Genomic DNA, 16,819 nt, shown 5'->3' with positions numbered 1-16,819 from the left:
CATGACAAGCATCCATAAACTGCCTTACGATTTTATAGGTTCTCAAAAACTAGCATCTATTTCATGTGTTCTCTATGTTACTAAACCACATTCACTACACTATAGTGCTTAGTTGCTTGTCTGTTGGCAATCTGTCACAATTAGTCCTACAGGGATAGATGCAACAGTTAGTAAAAACATTTTTCTTTTACTATTTATGAAACTTCACAACACTTTGGCTCATTTCACCTAATTCTATGTTTATTATGTGAAATAACCTAATACAGAAGATTGGAACCTTTGCTGCCCCTTTAAGAGAGTTCACTTTGTTGTCAGCACCTCTGCTTTCCCCTGTCTGTGGTTGCTGAACTGAGGAATCATAGGCTGTTACTTAATGCCTAATTGTAAAAGTGTATTTTCAAGTGACACAACTCATACATGCAATATAATGCAGTCATAACTGTGTATGCAAGTAACCATGCAACATTCAATATGCAGTGGAGCAGCAGAAATCAACAGGCCAATGACAAAAGTGAGTAACCAGGGCTCATTCATTTTGACCCTTTATAAGGAAAAAGTTTGTGTGTTTGTTTGTGTGTTCTTGTTCTTATTGAGGACGTGGTACCGTTGCCACATCTCTCCACCAGCCTCTGCAGGGCACAGCCCTCCATTATGATGTGCTCCTCGATGGTCTGGTCCCCCAGCTGGTCACCAAAGGTACACAACACCAGAGTGAATTTCCAAACACCCTCGCCAAACAAGACGTGGTCCTTTAGTGCCCTCTGCTGTTGAACTGTGAAAGGCATGTGTCCTGGCAGGACCAGCAGAAAAGCATTAAGTCCAGGAGGGCAGAGTGTTAGCCCTTTAAAGGGACACTTCACTGATTAGCATTAAGCTTTGTATCTTTAGAAAACCAGTCATGTTTTTGAATGGTGCATCATTCCCTCAGTTTGTCTTGAGATGGGAGAAATACGGATTTCAATGAAACCCATGAATAGGACTTCCTGCTTTCAATGATGTAAAATGACGTTTTTTACATAATTGAAAGCAGGAAGTCCAACATTGAAATTCATATTTCAATTCATAATAAGACACTGGTGGATTCTGACACGGTAAATTTTAATTCTGTGTATATGATGCTCACTACGGTCCGGTCAAATCCTGTCCACTGTCTCTGTTCATAACTGTGTAACTCTGTAACATCCCAATACCCCCACCTTGTGGTGAGAAAACATTGCCCTATGCTTATCACTTGAAGTCACACGCACATACAAACATGCCTTCATACACACTCATGCACGTGTCGTACACACACACAACACACACACATACACACACCTCACATGTTATACTACTGTATACTGTATCAAAGACAGATGCCATACAATCTTTGAATTTCTGAATCTGAATTTCAGCAAGCTAAAAATATGCCTAAAGTAAAAAAAAAAAAAAGTGTTTGCATTAAGCAGTTGCACACGGTAAGGGCCTTTAATAATTAGATGTTCAAATTTTAGGAACCAAATGAGCAAAACTGAAGGTTAAACTTTCAGGACCAAAGTCATTCACATCTGAAGTCTGTGGAAAATGCACCTACTGTAGATTGTTAGTCCTTATCGGTTATACAACAGGCCTATTCGCATACACATCTAGAGATAGGCTTTTGTTCAAAGGGTCATTGGAGATATTTATTTTTTGGTATTTCAGTGGTTTTGTGGTTGGAGGAGCAGGGCTCAAAGTGAACTCATAATGTCAGTGCCAAAGACTACACATTAGTATGCATTCCCAATGCGATGGTGGTGATATACAGCATATAACAGTTGATCCTTATCTGGCTTCCTCCTAGACTTATAAACATATATTACAATATTCAAACCTGCTGGATGATTGAGTTGATGTGCCCATACCCTCTTCTATAGATCTTCTGCTGTTATAATTACTGGCATTAGCTTTCATTTCATTCTTTTCTGTGAAGAGGCTAGTCTTCCAAACCCTTCCCTGGAGCAAATCAGCTCTGACAATGGAGAGAAGCAGATCAACATTTGATATTCTTTAGCCAGATTCCAGTCACTTGAGAAAGGATGAACATGTGGTTCACTCTTCTCTCTGTAATATTTGTGAGTCTAACTCAAAGGCACTGACTGCACACCTGTTACAACTGAAGGTGAAGTTCAATGACAGCACAGCAGGGGTTCATAGCAACTGATTCCAACTATAATAAGATTGTTCTTATCAGTCCAAGTAATGTTAATTTGTGAAATTAGAAGACCAAAAAAACTTTAATCACCTGATAAAGCACATGTTAGCTTGATAAAAACACACAAACATGTGGTTAAAAAGCTCCATATCTTATCTACAGCCATTATGATACTGATGAATTGGACCACTCACACTTATAAAGAACTGCAGTGCACAGCACCAATGTTTTGAAAACAAATCAGACCCACCAAGAGACATGAAGCATTTCATTCTCAGCTTGCTGTGCCTGGCTTTTGCTGAGGGACTGCTGAGGTAAGATTAGAAGGACATGAGGTTCAAGCATAGCATTCTGTTTTTCAATCATAAATTGGTTGTTAATATCTACAAATCTGCTGCCTCAGAGTGTGGGTATCTGAACATTTTGAATGTTACTTTGAATGTTGACAGGAGACAGAACCACTGTAACAGTAGCCAGCTGGTACAATCTGGTGGCTGTGGTGTGTAGCTGCAGAGGCGGAAATCCCGGGTTCCAGAAAGTAAAAGTCCCGCCATATAGGCCTATTGTTTCTACCTGCGTACTTCATACATTTCCTGATCTACCTGGCTACTAATTAGGATGAGCTGGTTTACTAAATGCTTGAATGACATACTTGGCAGGACTTTTACTCTCTGAAACCGAGATGTCCGCCTCTGCCAGCCGGATAAGCTGGGAGTCCAATAGCCGTGTCGTAAACCTCCCTTTTGACACTTTAAGAGATGAGCTAGTGAGAGATGATAGCACCCTTGTTTTTTTCTTTTGGATTGGATGCCGGGCTAATCCACGCAATTGGGCTCGTACTGTAGGCCTACGTACAAACAGAGACTGAGGAAGAAACAGAATGTAAGAGTGCTCAAGGGATAAAGAGCATCTGACTGTCAGTTCATACAGACCACACAGATCTTGCCCTGGCAAACTATTAGTAATAAGATTGAAAAGGTGTCTGATGCACTGTTTTCTCTCCCAGAGTACCTCTCAGTAGTCGCAAATCCATTCATGAGGAACTTCGAAGGAGAGGAGTGCTGGAAGACCTGCTTAAGCATCGTCAGTTCAGTGCAAACGATGTTTACTCCGAAAACCTGATCAACCAATATGACGTGAGGGCATCTTATACACACCTAAGCTGCACCATTTTATTTTTATTTTTATTTATTTATTTTGAATGCTTTCCTGTACAAACAATATTGAGATGATCTTTAATATACTCTGATTTCACTGCTCGTAATACCATTGCCAATGTGATTTCCTTCATGTGTATGTTAGCAAAAAGAGGTATCGATCTCTGCAGGTACAGTAGGCCTTTGCAGAAAAATACGGCTACTACACCCTCGTTTGTTTTTCTCCCTGTCTCTGTGTACAGATGTCTTACTTTGGCCAGATCGGCGTGGGAACCCCACCCCAGAACTTCTACGTCCACTTTGACACAGGATCCACAACCCTTTGGATCAACTCCATCTATTGCAAGAGTGATGCCTGCAGTATGTTCCACACCAAAATTTGATCTGTAAACACTTACGTAGTATGTTCAACTTGGGTAAAATATCTAATTGTGATTTTTCTGACAGATATTGTCATTTTCCTATAGGATCGTTATTGGAATCCTATAGGATTTGGGTTCCAAAATCTGATTGGAATCCTTTATAGGACTTTTGATAAGAGCTGCTCATGTTTCTGCTATTAATCCTGGTGTTATCTCGCAGCGCACCATCCACTCTACAACCCCCAGAAATCCTCCACCTACTACAGCTACGGACAGAAGTTCTCTATCACGTATGGAACTGGAAGCCTCACAGGGGTCCTTGCTTATGATACTGTCTCGGTGAGAAAGATCTCTCTATAACCAAGGAGTCCGCAAATCAAAAGAATCCTTAATAATGAACCAAATATAGTAATAATGAACCAATTTTACTAATAAACCAAACAAGTTTGTGCATAACAATGAAACTGATCATGTAACTCTTAAATTAATTTCCCAGATGGGAGAACTCACAGTCACTAATCAAAAGATTGGGCTGAGCGTGACAGAACCAGGCAGCCATTTTGCCCGCCCTCTGCATGATGGCATCATGGGCCTGGCTTTCAAACCTGACCAGCAAACTATTGTGGATACCATGATCCAGGAGGGCCTCATCGAGGAGCCCGTCTTTGCATTCTATCTAAGCAGGTGCAATGCTACTGCATATTTGATGCATCTGTGTGGGGGGATAATCACTGATGATACAATTGCATTACAGTTGTGCAGTAGTTTTTTTTTAAAGATTATTTTTATTGGACAGGACAGTAGAGAGAATGACAGGAAGTGAGTGGGAGAGAGAGTCGGGGTGGGATCCGGAAAGGACCACGGGGCGGGAATCGAACCCGGGTCGCCAGTATACGGTGCAGGTGCCCCAGCCAGTTGCGCCACTGCCGGGGCCACAGTTGTGCAGTAGTATGGTGTACAGAGGGATCTAGCCCTGGAGGAAGAAAGGTTGGAGACACCTGTTGTAATAACCTGTCACCCTTTTCCAGGAACTCGGAAAAGGGCAGCGAGGCTGTGTTTGGAGGCACCGATCCAGCTCATTATCAGGGAGAGATCCAATGGGTTCCTGTGCAACAGGACAGCCACTGGCAGCTGGTGTTTGACGGGTAAACCCTGACGACCTGTATTAAGCTATGTTACCATGAGTACAGCGCTCATCTGACACTGATTTAACTGATTTAAATTGTGTCTGTTGTCTATGACAAACTCAGCTTAGCTTTCTTATAACAGAAAATATTGGCTGTGTGATCCCATATACATGACACAATGTACAGTATGTATAATCTATGTTTATTATACATTAACATATTAATGTATAACATGTCTCACTGATTCTCTCTTAAGGTTTGAGGTGAACCACGAGTCCACAGGCTGGTGCGACTCAGGCTGCTCTGCCATTGTGGACACTGGCACCTCTCTGCTGGAGGCCCCTCCACAGTATGCAGATCAGCTTCTTAGCCAGCTGGGTGCCTACCAGGACAACAGTGGTCAGGTGGGATATTCCCTTCATAGGCAAAACACAGACACATAGGATATATGATATAATATGAAATGATGTGATATATATATTGATTTGCTATATTGATTTGACTACAGGAAAATTTAAGTTCATGATTTAACATTCCTAAATCAACTCACTGCCTTGTATGTCTGGGGCTAAAAGTAATGACTTTCAAGCACCGCAGAGGGATGAGCAATGCTGTAGTCACATTTTTGGACAATGCCTGATAGATTCCCCAACTATACAAATCAACCCGAATCTAAAAAAATCTCAGGATCGTACACATGTTCTTCCACAGGATTTGACAACAATGTAAAAACCCAGTTGTGTCACATGCATTCCCTTTCAGTGACCCATGAGGGTTAAAATCAAACTGAAATGCAAACATGCTTGAGTAACTGGGCCTCTGTTTGCTCCCTCTTTGTAGTATTTGTTTGACTGTAGCGTAGCGAGCAGTGGACCAACACTCACCTTCATCATGAACGGCGCTCACCTTCACCTACCCCCATCTGCATACGTACTTCAGGTAAGATCGGCAAAGTAGCTGCAAAAGACTAAGTGCTGTGCACTTTCTTATAGGGCACATGTCTTGGATATACTGTAGTCTCTCCCTGGAAAATGTGGGTGTACTGCACATATTCAAGTATGACTGATAATTTATCTATGCCATTTTACTTAAAATGGTATTTTACTTTAAAAAAAACGTGTTTCTGTTTTATTTTTAGTAGGCTATTTTAGCTACAGTATTTGACTGTTTTCACTATATTTGAATGGTTCTTTTTTATTCTATTTTTTTTTATCACACTTAATTTATTACATTTCCTTTAATTATACAGTATTTTTTATTTATTCATTTGACTACTCTTACTATACGTATTTTAAATGATTTTCTTGCTGTGTTCTACCTATGATGTAAAGCACATTGAACTGGCTTGGTAATACTGTAAATGTGCTATATAAATAAAATTGCCATGCCTTGCTTTGCCTTGCCATCAACATGTTATGCCTTGTTGAACGCACAGGATTCAGATGGCAACTGCTGGAGTGGAATCAAGCATTCCAGTTCGCAGTACAGAGATGGCCTTCCCTACTGGATCCTGGGTGATGTGTTCCTCAGGCAGTTCTACTCTGTGTTCGACCAGGGCAACGGCAGAGTGGGCTTCGCCCAGCTAGCTTAGAGTGCACATGCTGGAGTGAGTGTATCAGTACAACTTCTGTAAGAAACTAGTGAAAACAAGACAAGAGAATATCCCTCTTGTGCTGATTCAATACAGTCTCTTTGCAACTCAACCAGTGTGAGTGCTTCTTGCGAACACACACACACACACACACACACACACACACACACACACACACACACACACACACACACACATAGACACACACATACTCACAAACACACACACACACATCATGTTTTGAAGCTAAGATCTTCCTTGTCAAAAAAGAAAGGCATCAATAAATATATACTGTAGCTACAAAATAAGAATACTGCTGGGGGTCCACCAAATTATTTTATCTGATACATTTTTTTTCTCTTCCAAAAAAAAAAAAAAAACGCCCTATAGTCTACAAAATATGATCAGAATGTACAAAAGTTGCTTTCTACAGTATTTGTTTCTAAAATAACATATAGGCCTAAGCTACCTACAGTATGAGTCTTTATGCAATCATGTGGGAACATGTGCACCATTTAGCTATCTTGCATCAAAACCCCGTAACCTCCATCTGCCCCAGAATCTGTCAGTCACTGTCTATAGCTTTATTAACTGTCTCTGGGTCATCTCACTAATGGTGTCCTGTTTCAGGGGTCGAATGCTTCGGACCATTTGTGGTACGTCTTGGCAAAGATTGCTAAGGACAAACTCGGAGGACCCAACTTTAAAAACCCCAACCTACAAAAAAAAAAATGTGTATCCATGAAATCTTCTCGGAAAAAAGGAAACGCACAAATAATTTATTAGAACTGCTTATGGTTTAACAAGAAGGATGAGTGTTTCTATAAAATGAGCTTAGAATTATAAGGTTCTATCTCCGTTTAGGGTAGTTCTGAGATATTGAGCATCAAAGTTTTTACATAGCTAGCAAAAATGTTATGTAGTACCTTTTTATTTGACTAATAACTAGCTAAAAAAATATGTTTTACCAAAATTATACCACACAGGCATTACTGTAATAAACACCTAATGGATCAGATTATGTCAAAAACTCAATTTTAACCAAAAGTGGAGATAGAACCTTATAATTCTCAGCTCACTTTATTGGCATAGATTTTCATACATTTGAAAGTCATACATTTATACCTTGTAAAGATCAATAGGCTATGAATAAAATTAAATACCTATTACATCCCCATATCAGACAAAAAAAAATTAGAAAGAATATGAAGTTAAACCAGTGTCTCAGAGTTACTAGATGCATTTGTACTGCATATTCTAGTTAATTCTACTGTATCTGGACAACAAAATCTCAGCTCCCCATTTAGTTTTTGTTATTATTGTGATACTGTATGTTCATAGAACTACAATATCCATAACTGCAATCTATAGTGAATAAAGGAAGAAAAAAATAAGCATGATGGACGTATTAACTGATAGAAATAGCAAAGCATGTGCATTGCATATACATAATTAATTAAAACGTAATTAGTAAAACAAGTAAAACAAGATGTTGGTATAAAACAGATAAAACAGACTTAATTTTTTAGCCTGGAAAACCAGCGCCAACTGCTGGACGGCAAAATATTTTGCCTGCATTTGGGTCTGGCCTCGGACCATTGAACATTTTGAAAACACTGCCCTGAATCTGGCAGATGGAAACTAAACCAATCACAACGCAGAGATGTGTTTTGAATCAACGCGGGCGGGGCAGAGGGCTCTGGGGCGGGGTTTTGAGGGAGCGTTGGCCTATAGGCACAGACACGGTTTGAAAGACAACGGGTTGTGCTCATCATCAATGTTCCGTTGTATCCATTCATCGGGGCCAGACTAAATTAGACATCCAATCCATTTAGGCTGGTTTATCAGGCTATTAATTTTTACTTTCCAAGAGGATATTGAGTAACAGCTGCTTTCAAACAAATTACCAGTAGATTTTAGCACTATAGCCACAGACAGTTTTTTTTCTCATTCTGATTATTATTCAGATTTAATATTTTGTGCCATCTGTTTAACATGGTTTACATTCTATTTCTATCAGGTGCTCTCAATCGCTTTAAGCCCAACGCCCACCAGAAACGGCGTTCAGCGGTGTTCGGCGGTCTGGGCTTGCCGCGCAGGATTTTAGAATAGTTTTCTATCTCTGTGCGGCTGCTGCGCGGCCGACGTTTCCAGTGGGCGATGCTCCATTGGAAACAATGGAATTCTATTTTTTTTCGTGGCGCGGCGCGCCGCGTACGCTTCTGGTGGGCGATGGCCTTTAGAATCTTTGATCGGAATAGCCGCTGTTGCCTACTTTTCCTTGAGAAGATAGACCTACAGCAGTTAATAATCATGACCATACACATGGGTGTCCATTTGGAATAGGACCGGACTACACCACCTCTTTCATTTCAATTCAAATTCTGATTGGATCAGGAATTTTCTTTCGGATTGAGGCTTATATGACAATTTGTATTCCAACTGAGCCGTTATTCCATTTCTAATATAGAAGTGTCCATATCAACGTGACTACTGTATTGAAAAGCACATAGCAATAGTGCTGCCGAAGCAAATATTTGCTGCTTTTGTGGTAGAAGAAATCAGACTATTGTGAATCGCTGTAAAATCTAAAAACCTTGAGTAGCCTACAGCACATAACAATGATAGCCTACTCAACACCCAGTCTTAGTGTAAAGGCCTTGAGAAAGCCCAATGAGAAACATTATTCTATATACTCTATATACACAGATGTTACAGTATGTAAACTAGTTATTGATATATTACTGTAACTAAATGATATGGTGCATTGATCTACAGTACGGGAGGGAGGAGGGGGCACTGTAAATAGGTTGGTGCCAGGGTAGCCAGGAGGTAGGTACTGTAAGTTATTGGTGGAAATAGCATTTAATGTACATTTGCATACTTAAAGGTTGGGTATGGGATTCACAAAATGGCCGGCAGAACTCAAATAGTCCTACCCTTTTCACCCTAACTCCCATATTCAGAGAACATGGCCACGCATTCATGCACGCGTGAAAATTCAGATGCGCGAGAGTGAGCCAGGCTAGGCACTCTTGACAGGGGTAGGGTTAGGGTTGGGCTGTATAAAATGAAAAGCCAGCCCTGGCATCTGTAGAGCACTATACGACCTCTAGTCTCCATACAATCGCTCACATCACATAGAGGGTCAAATATATAACTGGCTGGAGTTTTTCGAGCCCTGCCCATTCCACAGATGATTGATGTGTTTAATTTCCATGTCAGTGCTTCCAACTCAGAAGCTGTAAGTGGGTTAGGAATAGGATTTCAAGTGATTTGGCAAAAATGGCCAAAAAGCGAATTTCACACCCGACCTACCGAACCTATACTGTATATTATACAGATATTGATTGGTTATTGATATTAACCCTAAAATGAATGTCATCTGTTTTTACATTATATAAAAAAAGTTAATTAAAGTAACTAAAACTCAATCTACATTCATGTCAGGAAAATGTACTGTATTGTCAGCCTTTCAATAATAGTAGCCAATGGATAAATGCCATTTAACAGTCTCCCTCAGCTTTTTTGCGCATCATGGCCCTCCCTGATTGAGAATATATCTGAGAGGTTGGACCGGTAGCCTGATGAGGCCTGAGAGTAGAGGGTGGGCGGATCTTCCCTTTCAATCTTCATCGTGGACAGCCAGGCCAGCACCTCCTTAAACTTGCCCTTGGGTCTGGGTCTCGGGCTGGGTTCTGGTAATGTCCTGTTACTTCCACTCACTGCACAATAACAAAGAAAGATGTAGGGAACTAGTCAATGTTTTGTAAGAAAGCACTTTCACAAAATGAAAAATAAAAAGTGTTTCCGCAATATCAGGTTCAATTGCCCATGTCTGTGACCTATTGTTAAAATCAATTTAAATATTCTGTACATAAATTGTAAAATATAACTAAGTAACATTATAAGCTAATATAAAATACATAGGATAGCCTACATTAACTAAACAGTCTAACAGACACTAACAGTATTACACAAATACAAACAAAGATGTAGGACTTACTGCTTGGCCATAGGTAATCAATACTGGTCCTCCTCTTGAAAACTGGGCCATTAGCTTTCTTCAGGTCTGTCTCCATGCTGTTTATTTTCTCACAGATCTTCTTCTCCACCTGCTCGGTCCTCTTGCTCTGCTTGATAAGTGAGACTACCGTCCTGGGTTTCTTCCAACCATCTTGTTCTGTAAATCAACAGTTTAGTAACAGGAAATGATCAACTGAGCCTGGGTCTGAATCTTGGACCTGAGAGATACAGATTCTGAGATTCAGAGGACACTTACTTGCTGGTTTGAGTTGGAGGCTCATGTCAGATGTGTGAAGTCCAGGTCCTTGTTGTCCTCTCAGATCTGTCAGCAGTTCAGACAGGTAATCTCTGAACTCTACAATCATCTCTGCTTCTCGTGTCTTCCATTTCTCCTCTAGACACACACTAATTTCCCGCTTCTCAAATTTCTCCTCTACCCTCTGGTTGATCTCTGTCATGTTCGGGATGTAGTGCTTGCCTTCGTTAATGGCCACCATCTCCTCGATCTTCTCCAGCAGCTCGGGGACCTGGTTGCTTTCACTCTTGTTCTTGTTGTTGAGGACATGATATCTGTTGCCACATCTCTCCACCAGCCTCTGCAGAGCACGGCCCTCCATCATGATATGCTCTTCTATGGTCTGGTCCCCCAGCTGGTCACCATAAGTAAATACCACCACAGTGTATTTCCAAATGTCCTCACCAAACAAGATCATATGGTTCTCTAGCGCCCTCTGCTGTTGACGTGTGAAAGCCATGTCTACAGGCAGGATGAGCAGAAAAGCATGAGGTCCGGGGGGGCAGAGAGTGAGGCCTCGGACAATTTCTTTATCCTCCTCTATAGTGCAACTATCTCTATTTTGACTCCAGCCGAGGGTGTCCACCACAACAATCTTCTTGTCAGCGACGTCTGCTGTGGCGCTATTGGTGTTTGTGTTGAAACAAGTGGGCAGGCAACCGTGACCAAGGATTGTGTTTCCAGAAGCGGTCTTTCCCACCGTCTTTTGTCCTAGCAAAACCACACGGATCTCGCTCAGAGGTGTCCAGGTCACTGTTGAATATATTGGAGAAAATGAAGTGTTAAATAAAACAGTACAGGCCACACAATCTGATTGGCTGAAAATGATGCTACAGTAATCCAATCATGTACTTTTGATACTACCTTTACATTATGCCTTTATGCCATGTATTTTTTTCTGCCACACAATCTAATTGGTTGAAAATTGTGCTAATCCAAGTGCGTAATTTCTGCATAGGTATTATCGTTAAATAGAAGTGGACCAGTTGTTGTCCAATTAATATGTTATATCAAAACTATTATATACTGTATCAGGTCACACCTTTTGCTCTCTGTGTCTGGATTTCTTCAGTTTTCTTCCTGCTGTTCTTCCTCACAAGACTTTGTTTCTCCTCGATAACCTTAAACACATTCTCATCGCATCTAAAAAAGGCCTGATGGTTCACAGCAACAAGCTCCTTCATCTTCTCAAGCAGTTCTTTGACTTGGGTACCATCGTCCATGCTTCTGTTGCGTAGAACGTGGTAGCGGTTCCCACACTTGTTGACCAGGGCTGTGAGCGCTGCTCCTTCCACTTCGATGTGCTCCTCAATGGTTTCCTCCCTCAAACAGTCACCTCTGGAAAACACCACAATCACATGTCTCCAGAGATCTCCTAGTAACTGAAGGTGGCTCTCCACTGCTTCAAGTTGCTTTTCAGTAAAGGAGGCATCTGCATCAATGACCAACAGGAACACATGGGGCCCTGGACGGCAAAGGAAGACACTCCGCATCACTTCCTGTTTAAGGTGCTCTGTGGTGTCCTTCACATTGAAGCTCCTCCACCAGCCAGGAGTGTCCACAACCTTTATCAGGGTTTGGTCCATATAGCCCGCGTGCATCATTGAACTGGTTGTTCTCTTCCCAGACTCATGGACTTTCTCTCCAAAGATTGTGTTCAGAGTGGAGCTCTTTCCCACATTCCGACTTCCTAAAACAACCACCCTAAGTTCTGCGATTGGTTGCTCTTTCTCAAACTCTACAGAAGAGTGGTTGAAAAGAAAAGTACAGTATAATTACTGTAAGCATGCAACACAATGAGTAATATCATCATAAATATCATCAGTTTGCACATTACAAATCATTGTAGGAACATATACCTCCCAGAAGCTGTCTTTGTGTCTCCCTTTGTTTCTTGCTCTCCATCTTCCTTTGTGATGCCCTCTCTGCTGCCAGTTTCCTCTTCTCAGTAATGGCCTGCAGGATCTTCTCATCGGCCCTGTAGAACCCACCAGCATTCATCTTCACAAGTTCCTCAATCTTGCTGAGTAGCTCTGGCAGTTGACCTGGGTTGGTGCTGTTCTTGTTGTCAAACACCTGGAACCTGTTTCCGCATTTCTCTAGAACTTTCTTGAGAGCCTCCCCTTCGCTCTCAATATGATCATTAATTGTGGTCTCCTTACCCAGGTAGTCCCAACAGGTGAAGACCACCACCACATGTCTCCACACATGATTTCCCAGAAGACTCAAGTACTCTTGCACATACTGACCCTGCTCTTTGTTGAAGGCCATGTCCAATGGAATGACCAGTAGAAAAACATGAGGCCCAGGAAGACACTTGGTGAGACTGAGTTTAAAGTTCTGCTTGCAGGCCTCTGAGGTTTCCATGATTGAGAAATAATTCCAGCCAGGCACGTCCACCACAGTGAGGTGGCGTCCAGATACAATGCCGCTCCTGTCCTCACACTGCAGGGTCCTGTCTCTGCCACACTCGAACCTTGGACCCCCCATGATGGTGTTTCCTGTTGAGCTCTTCCCAGACCAGCGGGCCCCAATGATGACAATCCTCAGTTCTGTCTCCATTGCCGCACACTCTCCTGCTGAGAAAGAGATAATGAAATGTGTTAAAATTGTGGTTTCTCTTAGTTCCAAGACATAGTTCCAGATGTGTACCCTTTAGTTTCAGTAATCTCTCAACATGATTGTGTGTTCTATCTGTCTATCTGAGAGTTGTCTTCCTGGCCACTCCCTCTCCTACTGATAAAATCAGTGTTAAAATAGAATGGTTATAATATTGGTGATGAAGAATTGTTTCAAGCATGAGTCATGTCAGGCATATGATTGTATGTTTCGATGATACCGTAAACTTCATTCCATAATGATGTGCCAATTATCCACCGGAAGAATAAGAGGGTTTTTTTTTTGGACTTGGACTAGTGCATACATGGATATCAGATAATGTCATCATTCATATATAATTATCATAATAAATATCATAATTTATCCTTATATGTGACTTGTGGTTTGTGTATATTGTGTAGTTTATTGTTGTTTTGTTACATTTCCATTTAGTTTCTTACTATTTTTGGCTAAGTATTATTGTCTAGGCTATAGACTTAGTTTAAACTGTTAATTAGTTGTGTATTTGTAGAGCTACTAAACTACTTAGCTTACAAATAAAATAATAATATGAATCTCAAATATTTGCTTCTTTCAGTTTTCAGTTTCAGCACCCTGACTGTTGAAGTATTGCCACTTTCACAGATATTGTTGTCTTGTCAATCATTCAGCTCCTGTTGGACTCACTCCCCCACTCTGGTTACGTGTGGTGCAGTTTCAGTCACATGCTGATATTCCCATTAACATATTTCCATACTTCCACCTCTGGGAAATAACATTTTATGTCTCATGACACTTAAGTCAACAAACCTAAGCTGATTTTGTCTAAGTTGTTCCTGGAATATTTGAAAGGATGCCTGATTTGATAAATCACCCTGTGACCTGCTTTGGGTCAAACTCCTTGCTTGCTTGTAACATTTTCACCATTTAACCATACATTTTAGCAATTTTACACCAGTTAGTCAAATGTATTATTCATCAGAACTCATGCATGAGACAGTAAGAAACCAATTTTATCATTACTGAAAATGTATCATAAAGACCTAGTCTGGCTATCACCAGACCAGCCTTTTAATACTGAACATTAGTCTGATAAGTCTGTGCTGTATTTCTACTGCACAAGAGGCATGATCAATGGGCATAGTTCAAATGACGCATTTGGAGGTTCCCTCAACCAATCAGACCAACGAGCTAATGTGCCTGGTGGATAAGCTGGTTTGTGATTGGTTCCAGCAAACATGGACAGGAAGAGATAAATATGCAGCCTGATAAGTTTCCAGCCTGAGCTGCAGGGTGAAATCCAATCATCGGCAGATTGGGCTGGGTTTGCCCAGTCTGCTTGGCTTATTTTGTCACTTGAAAGCAGCATTCTTAATTCACAAATACCTGGTGCCTTACTACTGAGTAATGCAGTCATTCCTCTGTGAATAATGTGTGTATATTTAATCTCTGAATGCACCATTATTTTTGCAACACATCACAGCACAATCCAATGTAATAACAATCCAATGTAATAACAAGCCACAAGGTGCGGCCATTGTTTGCGCCACCTTTGAATCAGATTTCAAAGCAGTCACCATCAGATTCCAATGGTCATGTGATTAACAAAATGATACAAGGCTTCACGGAAAACCGGTTCTTATTTTGACACGTCTCAGAGCTTTGGTGCCACAAGCAATATCACCACCAAAATAGTCAAAATATACCCCAAAACAACTACCATAACATTAGTAGTTGTAGTTTGTTACTTCCACCCTGTGACTCAGATAGGAAATATTCTATTAGTAAGTACTAAAACATTGGCATGCACTGAATTCAATCTGAAATGAACCATACTGACATCAAATCAAACCATTTTAAGCCTAAAACATGGCAATGAAACACAGTACCGTTTTGTTCTATTTTTTTCCCGAGATTGATGCCTTACCCAGCTCTTACCCAGTGTCTATGTGCTTCTGCTCTTGGACTCTCTCCTATGTCAGGATGTGTTCTCACCACCAGCTCAACGGTAATGGTTGGCCACACTCCTCCAAATGAATGAAAATTGAAATCTCTCTCTTGTATGCCTGTTGAAAGTACACATACTGTACTGTTACAACTCAAATCCTACTTCAAAATGCATTGTGAGAATTTGTTTGCCAAGTAATTGTCTCCTGTTGAGCGTGTGTGTGTGTGTGTGTGTGTGTGCCAAGGCGTCTGTGCATGTCTCCCAGGTGCATTGTTTTTTGTTCAGCACACTGGATGAACCTGTTTGGATCTTGACGAGAAACTGATAAGTGTATCCTTCTTTGCAGAGTGCAGACTGCTCCACCCCAGTCTTTACGAGAAAACTGTCTGCTCATAGCATTACTTTATACCTGTTTGTAGTAAATTTCTATCCACCAAGTTTGCTTATACCATGGAGGTATTTTTGTCAAATCAAATGTAGACTAAATTAATACATTTAGTAATCATAGGGGGATGTCGAATCTTTTACACAGAGTATCTAAAGAACTTTTTTCCAAAACACTATAAATCTATTCTGAAAACATGAATAAGTCATATCATTTGAATGTGTATTTCAGGTACTCAATGAAAGTGTAGTTGTGTTGCTTTGACTGAGTAAAGATAAATCAACTAACAATTACAGTATCGCTGAAATTACCTGGAACACTAAATGTAAAAAATGCATATGAAAATGCATTAAAATGGTAGGTGTGTTTTGGAGAGGGTTGAACTTTACTGGGATATCAAAGTATTCTGAGGAAATTATGTACCCTATTCATACACCTACACTTCTTACTCTGGTCTGACTTTCATTCCAAAAGGAACCTCCTCCATCTTAGTTTTCTCTCGGTGCAGATCTAGGCTGCCTTGGAATGCAGTTCTGTTTCATTTCTACCAAGACAGTTGCTCTACTTACCCTCTGAGTTTAAGATTAGATTATGATCATTAGGAATGAGGCCATACGCATCAATCTTAAAATTTGCTCACAATTTAGCTCTCACAAACAATGTGATTTAAGACAAAATATCACTATAATATAAAGTAACTGTGAAGCTAACTTAACTTCTCATCATCTTAGGATTGGTTACCCTACTGCACCTTGCATGTTGTGTAATGCATCAAGAAATAATTCATTTCAATAATATCTCACTCATTCATCTCACTCCAATCCACTGTTCTCAAAATGGTACTGCCTTGCATTTTCCATGTCCACTGGCTATGTAACAATACTTGTCAGTTAAAAAGTCAGGTAAACATAACATTATTTCTCTGTAATCACGCCCCATGATCTATTTATGATAAATATGTATCTGATATCTTCCCCCTGAGGAGAAGAGGAAGAGAAATGTGATATTTACAGAAAGGATGCAGGACACTCAAGGAAACAAGTTCAAATTTTCTGGTAGCAGGTGAGCTGCCTGACCTGTTTGATTTGTTTATTGAATTATGAGCGCTAGTGTAGCTAGCGTAGTGGTCATATAGTGATTGTCAAAGTTTTTTTTTC

At 40.6% G+C, this 16,819-nt stretch overlaps 2 protein-coding genes across 4 annotated transcripts; one reads left to right on the top strand and one right to left on the bottom strand.

The window, feature by feature from the left end:
- The first annotated feature begins 2,431 nt into the window (after positions 1-2,431).
- On the top strand, positions 2,432-6,459 carry LOC134097373 (gastricsin-like). Its single transcript, XM_062550258.1, has 9 exons — positions 2,432-2,487; positions 3,180-3,309; positions 3,573-3,690; positions 3,913-4,031; positions 4,189-4,376; positions 4,721-4,837; positions 5,076-5,223; positions 5,660-5,758; positions 6,255-6,459. The coding sequence occupies exons 1-9, from the start codon at positions 2,432-2,434 to the stop codon at positions 6,408-6,410; spliced, it is 1,131 nt and encodes a 376-aa protein (XP_062406242.1). The 3' UTR covers positions 6,411-6,459.
- Positions 6,460-7,175: 716 nt separating this feature from the next.
- On the bottom strand, positions 7,176-15,510 carry LOC134097728 (GTPase IMAP family member 8-like). Of its 3 annotated transcripts, none has more exons than XM_062550668.1 (6): positions 15,257-15,510; positions 12,591-13,310; positions 11,774-12,469; positions 10,693-11,484; positions 10,417-10,593; positions 7,176-10,135 (listed from the first exon to the last, which is right to left on the bottom strand). In XM_062550668.1, the coding sequence occupies exons 2-6, from the start codon at positions 13,291-13,293 to the stop codon at positions 9,930-9,932; spliced, it is 2,574 nt and encodes an 857-aa protein (XP_062406652.1). In that variant the 5' UTR covers positions 13,294-13,310; positions 15,257-15,510; the 3' UTR covers positions 7,176-9,929. The 3 variants fall into 3 exon arrangements, with proteins under 3 accessions (XP_062406652.1, XP_062406651.1, XP_062406653.1); XM_062550667.1 differs by having other exon boundaries at positions 15,268-15,510; XM_062550669.1 differs by having other exon boundaries at positions 12,591-13,307; positions 15,268-15,510.
- Between the last annotated feature and the right edge of the window lie 1,309 nt (positions 15,511-16,819).

Source organism: Sardina pilchardus, chromosome 12 (genome assembly GCF_963854185.1).
Source record: "Sardina pilchardus chromosome 12, fSarPil1.1, whole genome shotgun sequence".
Taxonomy (NCBI): domain Eukaryota; kingdom Metazoa; phylum Chordata; class Actinopteri; order Clupeiformes; family Clupeidae; genus Sardina; species Sardina pilchardus.
The sequence above is the reverse complement of the archived record's forward strand: the minus strand, read 5'-3'. Positions and strand labels throughout refer to the sequence as shown.

Coding starts and splice junctions, on each gene's coding strand:
- LOC134097373 (XM_062550258.1), top strand. CDS start 2,432: ATGAAGCATTTCATTCTCAGCTTGCTGTGCCTGGCTTTTGCTGAGGGA. Junction 3,310..3,572: donor ACCTGATCAACCAATATGAC/GTGAGGGCATCT, acceptor CTCTGTGTACAG/ATGTCTTACTTTGGCCAGAT. Junction 5,759..6,254: donor CATCTGCATACGTACTTCAG/GTAAGATCGGCA, acceptor TTGAACGCACAG/GATTCAGATGGCAACTGCTG.
- LOC134097728 (XM_062550668.1), bottom strand. CDS start 13,293: ATGGAGACAGAACTGAGGATTGTCATCATTGGGGCCCGCTGGTCTGGG. Junction 12,470..12,590: donor ACAAAGACAGCTTCTGGGAG/GTATATGTTCCT, acceptor ACTCTTCTGTAG/AGTTTGAGAAAGAGCAACCA. Junction 10,594..10,692: donor CCTCCAACTCAAACCAGCAA/GTAAGTGTCCTC, acceptor GTTGATTTACAG/AACAAGATGGTTGGAAGAAA.